The sequence below is a fragment of the Vulpes lagopus genome, chromosome 17 (assembly GCF_018345385.1).
Source record: "Vulpes lagopus strain Blue_001 chromosome 17, ASM1834538v1, whole genome shotgun sequence".
NCBI lineage: Eukaryota > Metazoa > Chordata > Mammalia > Carnivora > Canidae > Vulpes > Vulpes lagopus.
Genome location: NC_054840.1, coordinates 30,790,034 through 30,800,693, shown reverse-complemented (window position 1 = coordinate 30,800,693; position 10,660 = coordinate 30,790,034). Strand labels below are relative to the sequence as shown.

The 10,660-nt window shown below is 45.0% G+C and overlaps 1 protein-coding gene across 1 annotated transcript; it reads left to right on the top strand.

Annotated features, from left to right (window-relative positions):
• The first annotated feature begins 7,634 nt into the window (after positions 1 to 7,634).
• LOC121477556 (actin, cytoplasmic 2-like) lies at positions 7,635 to 9,622 on the top strand. Its single transcript, XM_041731971.1, has one exon. It carries the CDS (start codon positions 7,740 to 7,742, stop codon positions 8,865 to 8,867), a length of 1,128 nt encoding a protein of 375 aa, XP_041587905.1. The 5' UTR covers positions 7,635 to 7,739; the 3' UTR covers positions 8,868 to 9,622.
• The last annotated feature ends 1,038 nt before the right edge of the window (positions 9,623 to 10,660 follow it).

Here is a 10,660-nt window from a genome sequence, read left to right as displayed (position 1 = left end):
TATGAGCCATTGTCTGCTATAAGCTTATCACTCTTACTCTTCCCTAAAATAATTACTTATTATGACTATCTGATATAAATTCACCATAATATTTTAGTTTAAGGAAATAAGTTCATTTTTTATTGTATTATTATTGTCACTGTTACTATTTTCAATAACAAGCTGGCAATTTAATCGGGAGCAGGCAGATATGACTTAACCGACTTGAGTAGAAAAGATAACTCTAAGTTTCTACCAGCTATCTTGCTTTGTCTTTTTGCCAACAGAGATGTCCCAAGCAGAGATTGTTCCTTTAATCACAGTCCATAGTGGAAAGGCATATAAAGCATACACACAGATAGCTCCTGATTAAAAGTAAATGTACTTGAGGGGAGGGGCAAGATGGCGGAGGAGTAGGGTCTCCAGGTCACCTGTCCCCACCAAATTACCTAGAAAACCATCCAATCATCCTGAAAACCTACGAATTCGGCCTGAGATTTAAAGAGAGACCAGCTGGAATGCTACAGTGAGAAGAGTTCGCGCTTCTATCAAGGTAGGAAGACGGGGAAAAAGAAATAAAGACACAAAAGGCCTCCGAGGGGGAGGGGCCCCGCGAGGAGCCGGGCTGAGGCCGGGGCGAGTGTCCCCAGGACAGGAGAGCCCCGTCCCGGAGGAGCAGGAGCTGCACCGACCTTCCCGCGGAAAGGCCTCCCGGGGAATTGGAGCAGGATCCCCAGAAAGGCGGGGACGCCCTCGGGCTCCCTGGGACAGTAACAGAGGAACTGCGCCCCGGAGAGTGCGCCGAGCTCCCTAAGGGCTGCAGCGCTCGGCGGGACCCGGAGCAGCTCAGAGGGGCTCGGGCGGCGGCTCCGCGGAGGGGGCTGCACCGCCGGGAGCGCGAATCCAACAGCGCAGGCCCCGGAGCACAGGGCGCCGGGACACAGCCCAGGATCCGGCCTCCCCCGGGACAGGCAGAGGCCGGGAGGGCCCAGGACAGCAAGGACGCTCCTGCCTGGAGCTGAGCAGATCAGCGGCCCCACCCCGGAGCCCCCAGGCCCTGCAGAAGGAGAGCCCCGGAGCTACTGCGGGGGCTGGATCCAGGGTCCCAGAGCTGCCCCCGCCACTGTGGCTTCCTCCCGGGGCCTCACGGGGTGAACAACCCCCACCAAGCCCTGCACCAGGCAGGGGCAGAGCAGCTCCCCCAAGTGCCAACACCTGAGAATCAGCACAGCAGGCCCCTCCCCCAGAAGACCAGCGAGACGGACCAGTTCCAAGGGAAGTCAAGGGACTTAAACTACACAGAATCGGAAGATACTCCCCCGTGGTTTTTTTTTGTTTTTTGTTTTTCTGTTTTTGTTTTTGTTTTTGTTTTTTTTGTTTGTTTTGTTTTGTGCTTTTTTTTTCCTCTCTTTCTTCTTGATTTCTGATTGCTTCCCCCACCCCCCCTTTTTTCTTTTTTCTCCTTTCTTTCTTTTTCTTTTTCTTCTCTTTTTCCCCTATTTTTTTCTTCTTTCTCTTTTTTCTTTTTCTCTTTTCTTTCCTTCTCTCTCTTTTTCTCCTTTTCCCAATACAACTTGTTTTTGGCCACTCTGCACTGAGCAAAATGACTAGAAGGAAAACCCCTCAAAAAAAAGAATCAGAAACAGCCCACTCTCCCACAGAGTTACAAAATATGGATTACAATTCAATGTCAGAAAGCCAATTCAGAAGCACTATTTTACAGCTACTGGTGGCTCTAGAAAAAACCATAAAGGACTCAAGAGACTTCATGACTGCAGAATTTAGATCTAATCAGGCAGAAATTAAAAATCAATTAAATGAGATGCAATCCAAGCTAGAAGTCCTAACGACGAGGCTTGACGAGGTGGAAGAACGAGTGAGTGACATAGAAGACAAGTTGATGGCAAAGAGGGAAACTGAGGAAAAAAGAGACAGGCAATTAAAAGACCATGAGGATAGATTAAGGGAAATAAATGACAGCCTGAGGAAGAAAAACCTACGTTTAATTGGGGTTCCCGAGGGCGCGGAAAGGGACAGAGGGCCAGAATATGTATTTGAACAAATCCTAGCTGAAAACTTTCCGAATCTGGGAAGGGAAACAGGCATTCAGATCCAGGAAATAGAGAGATCCCCCCCTAAAATCAACAAAAACCGTTCAACACCTCGACATTTAATAGTGAAGCTTGCAAATTCCAAAGATAAGGAGAAGATCCTTAAAGCAGCAAGAGAAAAAAAGTCCCTGACTTTTATGGAGAGGAATATTAGGGTAACAGCAGACCTCTCCACAGAGACCTGGCAGGCCAGAAAGGGCTGGCAGGATATATTCAGGGTCCTAAATGAAAAGAACATGCAACCAAGAATACTTTACCCCGCAAGGCTTTCATTCAAAATGGAAGGAGAGATAAAGAGCTTCCAAGACAGGCAGGAACTGAAAGAATATGTAACCTCCAAACCAGCTCTGCAAGAAATTTTAAGGGGGACTCTTAAAATTCCCCTTTAAGAAGAAGTTCAGTGGAACAATCCACAAGAACAAGGACTGAATAGATATGATGACACTAAACTCATATCTATCAATAGTAACTCTGAATGTGAACGGGCTTAATGACCCCATCAAAAGGCGCAGGGTTTCAGACTGGATAAAAAAGCAGGACCCATCTATTTGCTGTCTACAAGAGACTCATTTTAGACAGAAGGACACCTACAACCTGAAAATAAAAGGTTGGAGAACCATTTACCATTCAAATGGTCCTCAAAAGAAAGCAGGGGTTGCCATCCTTATATCAGATAAATTAAAATTTACCCCAAAGACTATAGTGAGAGATGAAGAGGGACACTATCTCATACTCAAAGGATCTATCCAACAAGAGGACTTAACACTCCTCAATATATATGCCCCGAATGTGGGAGCTGCCAAATATTTAAACCAACTAATAACCAAACTCAAGAAATACCTTGATAATAATACACTCATACTTGGTGACTTCAATCTAGCTCTTTCTACCCTGGATAGGTCTTCTAAGCACAATATCTCCAAAGAAACGAGAGCTTTAAATGATACACTGGACCAGATGGATTTCACAGATATCTACAGAACTTTACATCCAAACTCAACTGAATACACATTCTTCTCAAGTGCACATGGAACTTTCTCCAGAATAGACCACATACTGGGTCACAAATCGGGTCTGAACCGATACCAAAAGATCGGGATAGTCCCCTGTATATTCTCAGACCATAATGCCTTGAAATTAGAACTTAATCACAACAAGAAGCTTGGAAGGACCACAAACACGTGGAGGTTAAGGACCATCCTGCTAAAAGATGAAAAGGTCAACCAGGAAATTAAGGAAGAATTAAAAAGATTCATGGAAACTAATGAAAATGAAGATACAACCGTTCAAAATCTTTGGGATGCAGCAAAAGCAGTCCTGAGGGGGAAATACATCGCAATACAAGCATACATTCAAAAACTGGAAAGATCTCAAATTCAAAAGCTCACCTTACACATAAAGGAACTAGAGAAAAAGCAACAAATAGACCCCACCCCCAGCAGAAGAAGAGAGTTAATTAAAATTCGAGCAGAACTCAATGATATCGAGACCAAAAGAACTGTGGAACAGATCAACAGAACCAGGAGTTGGTTCTTTGAAAGAGTTAATAAGATAGATAAACCATTAGCCAACCTTATTAAAAAGAAGAGAGAGAAGACTCAAATTAATAAAATCATGAATGAGAAAGGGGACATCACTACCAACACCAAGGAAATACAAACGATTTTAAAAACATATTATGAACAGCTGTACGCCAATAAATTAGGAAATCTAGAAGAAATGGACGCATTCCTGGAAAGCCACAAACTACCAAAACTGGAGCAGGAAGAAATAGAAAACCTGAACAGGCCAATAACCAGGGAGGAAATTGAAGCAGTCATCAAAAACCTCCCAAGACACAAGAGTCCAGGGCCAGATGGCTTCCCAGGGGAATTCTATCAAACGTTTAAAGAAGAAATCATACCTATTCTACTAAAGCTGTTTGGAAAGATAGAAAGAGATGGAGTACTTCCAAATTCGTTCTATGAGGCCAGCATCACCTTAATTCCGAAACCAGACAAAGACCCCACCAAAAAGGAGAATTACAGACCAATATCCCTGATGAACATGGAGGCAAAAATTCTCAACAAGATACTAGCCAATAGGATCCAACAACACATTAAGAAAATTATTCACCATGACCAAGTAGGATTTATCCCTGGGACACAAGGCTGGTTCAACACTCATAAAACCATCAATGTGATTCATCATATCAGCAAGAGAAAAACCAAGAACCATATGATCCTCTCATTAGATGCAGAGAAAGCATTTGACAAAATACAGCATCCATTCCTGATCAAAACCCTTCAGAGTGTTGGGATAGAGGGAACTTTCCTCGACATCTTAAAAGCCATCTACGAAAAGCCCACAGCAAATATCATTCTCAATGGGGAAGCACTGGGAGCCTTTCCCCTAAGATCAGGAACAAGACAGGGATGTCCACTCTCACCACTGCTGTTCAACATAGTTCTGGAAGTCCTCGCCTCAGCAATCAGACAACAAAAAGACATTAAAGGCATTCAAATTGGCAAAGAAGAAGTCAAACTCTCCCTCTTCGCCGATGACATGATACTCTACATAGAAAACCCAAAAGCCTCCACCCCCAGATTGCTAGAACTCATACAGCAATTTGGTAGCGTGGCAGGATACAAAAATCAATGCCCAGAAATCAATGGCATTTCTATACACTAACAATGAGACTGAAGAAAGAGAAATTAAGGAGTCAATCCCATTTACAATTGCACCCAAAAGCATAAGATACCTAGGAATAAACCTAACCAAAGAGGTAAAAGATCTATACCCTAAAAACTATAGAACACTTCTGAAAGAAATTGAGGAAGACACAAAGAGATGGAAAAATATTCCATGCTCATGGATTGGCAGAATTAATATTGTAAAAATGTCAATGTTACCCAGGGCAATTTATACGTTTAATGCAATCCCTATCAAAATACCATGGACTTTCTTCAGAGAGTTAGAACAAATTATTTTAAGATTTGTGTGGAATCAGAAAAGACCCCGAATAGCCAGGGGAATTTTAAAAAAGAAAACCTTAGCTGGGGGCATCACAATGCCAGATTTCAGGTTGTATTACAAAGCTGTGGTCATCAAGACAGTGTGGTACTGGCACAAAAACAGACACATAGATCAATGGAACAGAATAGAGAACCCAGAAGGGGACCCTGAAATGTACGGCCATCTAATATTCGATAAAGGAGGAAAGACTGGGGATCCCTGGGTGGCGCAGCGGTTTGGCGCCTGCCTTTGGCCCAGGGCGCGATCCTGGAGACCCGGGATCGAATCCCACATCGGGCTCCCGGTGCATGGAGCCTGCTTCTCCCTCTGCCTGTGTCTCTGCCTCTCTCTCTCTCTCTGTGACTATCATAAATAAATAAAAAAATTAAAAAAAAAAAAAAAAAAAAAAAAAAAAAAGGAGGAAAGACTATCCATTGGAAGAAAGACAGCCTCTTCAATAAATGGTGCTGGGAAAATTGGACATCCACATGCAGAAGAATGAAACTGGACCACTCTCTTTCACCATACACAAAGATAAACTCAAAATGGATGAGAGATCTAAATGTGAGACAAGATTCCATCAAAATCCTAGAGGAGAACACAGGCAACACCCTTTTTGAACTTGGCCACAGTAACTTCTTGCAAGATACATCCACGAAGGCAAAAGAAACAAAAGCAAAAATGAACTATTGGGATTTCATCAAGATAAGAAGCTTTTGCACAGCAAAGGATACAGTCAACAAAACTAAAAGGCAACCTACAGAATGGGAGAAGATATTTGCAAATGACATATCAGATAAAGGGCTAGTTTCCAAAATCTATAAAGAACTTATTAAACTCAACACCAAAGAAACAAACAATCCAATCATGAAATGGGCAAAAGACATGAAGAGAAATCTCACAGAGGAAGACATGGACATGGCCAACATGCACATGAGAAAATGCTCTGCATCACTTGCCATCAGGGAAATACAAATCAAAACCACAATGAGATACCACCTCACACCAGTGAGAATGGGGAAAATTAACAAGGCAGGAAACAACAAATGTTGGAGAGGATGCGGAGAAAAGGGAACCCTCTTACACTGTTGGTGGGAATGTGAACTGGTGCAGCCACTCTGGAAAACTGTGTGGAGGTTCCTCAAAGAGTTAAAAATAGACCTGCCCTACGACCCAGCAATTGCACTGTTGGGGATTTACCCCAAAGATTCAGATGCAATGAAACGTCGGGACACCTGCACCCCGATGTTTAGAGCAGCAATGGCCACAATAGCCAAACTGTGGAAGGAGCCTCGGTGTCCATCGAAAGATGAATGGATAAAGAAGATGTGGTTTATGTATACAATGGAATATTACTCAGCAATTAGAAACGACAAATACCCACCATTTGTTTCAACGTGGATGGAACTGGAGGGTATTATGCTGAGTGAAATAAGTCAATCGGAGAAGGACAAACAGTGTATGTTCTCATTCATTTGGGGAATATGAATAATAGTGAAAGGGAATATAAAGGAAGGGAAAAGAAATGTTGGGAAATATCAGGAAGGGAGACAGAACATAAAGACTCCTAACTCGGGGAAACGAACTAGGGGTGGTGGAAGGGGAGGAGGGCGGGTGTTGGAGGGGAATGGGTGACGGGCACTGAGGTGGACACTTGACGGGATGAGCACTGGGTGTTTTTCTGTATGTTGGTAAATTAAACACCAATAAAAGTTAATTAAAAAAAAAAAAAGAATAATAAAACTATGGTCATTAAAAAAAAAAAAAAAAAAGTAAATGTACTTAAAATTACTAAAAGTAATGTTTTATGCCACTGAAGTTTGGGGGCTATTTGTTACCAAAGCAAATCTATCTAAAAACAGTCTTTAAAACTAAAAATGTAACAACTTTTACAAGACTAAGTTTAATGGTTGGCAGATGATTAATGGGTAAAATGAAATTTTGTAAATTTCTTCATCTTTCACAGCTTAGATGGAATATATATTGTTGTAATTGAAATATCACAAAAAATAAAAACTAGAACTATTACCATTTAATATTTCTTTCTTAATTCTCTCTCTTATTAGTAGCCTTAAGTAACATTTATTAGATTTGGCAAATGTGTATGCATTGTAATAGGACTTTATGGAAACTCATATCATGGTTTGGAATCACTTTCCACATTTATGATTTGGAATCATTTTCCACATTCATGATTTTTCACATCCTTGTGATGTGCTCTGCGCAATAAAATATAAGGGAAATCACAGTGGATCAGTTATGCATTTAGGCCTCAAGTGTTATTCAATACCTCTGCCTATTTTCTGGAACTCCTTCTATGACTATGAGAGAAAGCCAAAGATAGCTTATTGGAAGATGAGAGACAGGGGGGATGCTAGAGCCAGCTCTTATTGACTTGGAGGAGCCAATCATGTGTATCTTTTACGAACTTCACATTCAGCTAAATCACATAGTCGTTGCTAGACCAAAATTACCAAGGCTGAACACTGATCTGCCTTTCTGAGTCAAAATGTTTTCTCAATGTTATCTCTTTGTATTGGCGTCTTAATTCGGTAAATTTTTTCAACATTTGCTCACTCGCCACAGCCGGCCCACGCTCCGCGTCCTCCCGCCGCTCGACTTCCGCGTCCGCGACCACCGCCTCCGCCGATCGCCATGGAAGAGGAGATCGCCGCGCTCGTCATCCACAATGGCTCCGGCATGTGCAAGGTGGGCTTCGCTGGGGATGACGCCCCCCCAGCCGTGTTCCCGTCCATCGTCGGGCGACCCCGGCACCAGGGCGTGATGGTGGGCATGGGCCAGAAGGACTCCTACGTGGGCGACGAGGCCCAGAGCAAGCGGGGCATCCTGACCCTCAAGTACCCCATCGAGCACGGCATCGTCACCAACTGGGAGGACATGGAGAAGATCTGGCACCACACCTTCTACAACGAGCTGCGCGTGGCCCCTGAGGAGCACCCCGTGCTGCTGACCGAGGCCCCCCTGAACCCCAAGGCCAACGGTGAGAAGATGACTCAGATCATGTTCGAGACGTTCAACACACAAGCTATGTACGTGGCCATCCAGGCTGTGCTGTCCCTGTACGCCTCTGGTCGCACCACTGGTATTGTCATGGACTCTGGGGATGGCGTCACCCACACTGTGCCCATCTACGAGGGGTACGCCTTGCCCCACGCCATCCTGCGTCTGGACCTGGCTGGCCGGGACCTGACCGACTACCTCATGAAGATCCTCACGGAGCATGGCTACAGCTTCACCACCACTGCAGAGCGGGAGATAGTGCGTGACATCAAGGAGAAGCTCTGCTACGTCGCCCTGGACTTTGAGCAGGAGATGGCCACGGCCGCGTCCTCGTCCTCCCTGGAGAAGAGCTACGAGCTGCCCGATGGGCAGGTGATCACCATCGGCAACGAGCGGTTCCGCTGCCCAGAGGCGCTCTTCCAGCCTTCCTTCCTGGGTATGGAGTCCTGCGGCATCCACGAGACCACCTTCAACTCCATCATGAAGTGTGACGTGGACATCCGGAAGGACCTTTATGTCAACACGGTGCTGTCTGGCGGGACCACCATGTACCCCGGCATCGCCGACAGGATGCAGAAGGAGATCACAGCCCTGGCCCCCAGCACGATGAAGATCAAGATCATTGCTCCTCCCGAACGCAAGTACTCTGTGTGGATCGGAGGCTCCATCCTGGCCTCACTGTCCACCTTCCAGCAGATGTGGATCAGCAAGCAGGAGTATGACGAGTCAGGCCCCTCCATCGTCCACCGCAAATGCTTCTAAATGGACTGCGAGCAGATGTGTAGCATTTGCTGCATGAGTGAATTCCGAAGTATAAATTTGCCCTGGCAAATGTATACACCTCATGCTAGCCTCATGAAACTGGAATAAGCCTTTGAAAAGAAATTTGTCCTTGAAGCTTGTATCTGATATCAGCACTGGATTGTAGAACTTGTTGCTGATCTTGACCTTGTATCCAAGTTAACTGTTCCCTTGGTATATGTTTAATACCCTGTACATATCTTTGATTTAAACCCTTAGCACATGCGGCTCGGTCACTTCACGGCTGAGGTTGAGAACATGTTTATGGGAGAGAAATGAACTGATTTGGAGAATCCACAAGACCATTGGGTTCTTGATCTGTGCAGGGTATTCACGCGTAAGAGCCGCCTATTCCAGGATTTCTCTAGAGGCTGGCAAGAGTCTGAACCAGTTGTCATTTCTGTCTTGCCGGTCTAACAGGGTTGGGAAGGTCCGAGCCTTAGTACCCACTTTCCTGTCTTACCTGATGTTTTCCTGCCAGAACACCGTGGGTGGTTTATTGCCTTGAGTTGGAAAACGGTTTGCATTTACAACTGTAATTTTATTCATCCTTTTAATTTATGTAAGGTTTTTTGTACACAATTCTCAGTTCTTTAAGAGATGACAACAAATTTTGGTTTTCTACTGTCATGTGAGAACATTAGGCCCCAGCAACGCGTCATTGTGTGAGGAAAATAAAGTGCTGCAGTAAAAAAAAAAAAAAAAAAAAAAAAAAATTTTCAACATTTGAAATCACTGAGTTTCTGAAATCTCTATTTTATTTTTTATTCCTACTTGCAAACTGGCCACTTTTTTTTAGTTTGCCTCTTTTTTTCAAAATACATTTCTTAAAGAAATCACCCCAAACTGAAACATACTACCAATGCCAATCTTTAGATCTAAACATTTCTTAGTTATCCAGTCTTCCTTGTAAATTATTTCAAAAAACAATTTTATCAAATATTTCACCAATGCAGTCTTTAACTTCTAATTAAAGTTGTCTTTTACAATCTGGAGAATTTATAAGCCAATGCCACATACTTTATTTTTTAAGGCACCACTTTACTTTTGATACTATGAACTGGGAGGTTTGTCTCAACATTATACTCCCTCAAGAATATGATTTGGTGGGGTAGGGGCAAGATGGCAGAAGAGCAGGGTCTCCAAAACATCTGTCCTCAACAAATTACCTAGAAAACCATCCAATCATCCTGAAAATCTACGAATTCGGCCTGAGATTTAAAGAGAGACCAGCTGGAACGCTACAGTGAGAAGAGTTCGCGCTTCTATCAAGGTAGGAAGACGGGGAAAAAGAAATAAAGGAACAAAAGGCCTCCAAGGGGGAGGGGCCCCGCGAGGAGCCGGGCTGAGGCTGGGGCGAGTGTCCCCAGGACAGGAGAGCCCCGTCCCGGAGGAGCAGGAGCTGCACCAACCTTCCCCGCGGAAAGGCCTCCCGGGGACTTGGAGCAGGATCCCCAGAAAGGCGGGGATGCCCTCGGGCTCCCTGGGACAGTAACAGAGGAACTGCGCCCCGGGAGATGCCCCGAGCTCCCTAAGGGCTGCAGCGCTCGGCGGGACCCGGAGCAGCTCGGAGGGGCTCGGGCGGCGGCTACGCGGAGGGGGCTGCGGGGCTCCGGGAACAGCTCAGCGGCGGCGGCTCGGGCAGAGGAAGAAGCTCCGCGGAGGGGGCGGCGCGGCTCCGGGAACAGCTCGGAGGGGCTCGGGCGGCGGCGCAAATCCAAAGGCGCAGGCCCCGTAGCACAGGGCGCCGGAAC

Bases quoted from the DNA above. Each gene is read 5' to 3' on its own strand.
- LOC121477556 (XM_041731971.1), top strand. From the start codon at position 7,740: ATGGAAGAGGAGATCGCCGCGCTCGTCATCCACAATGGCTCCGGCATG.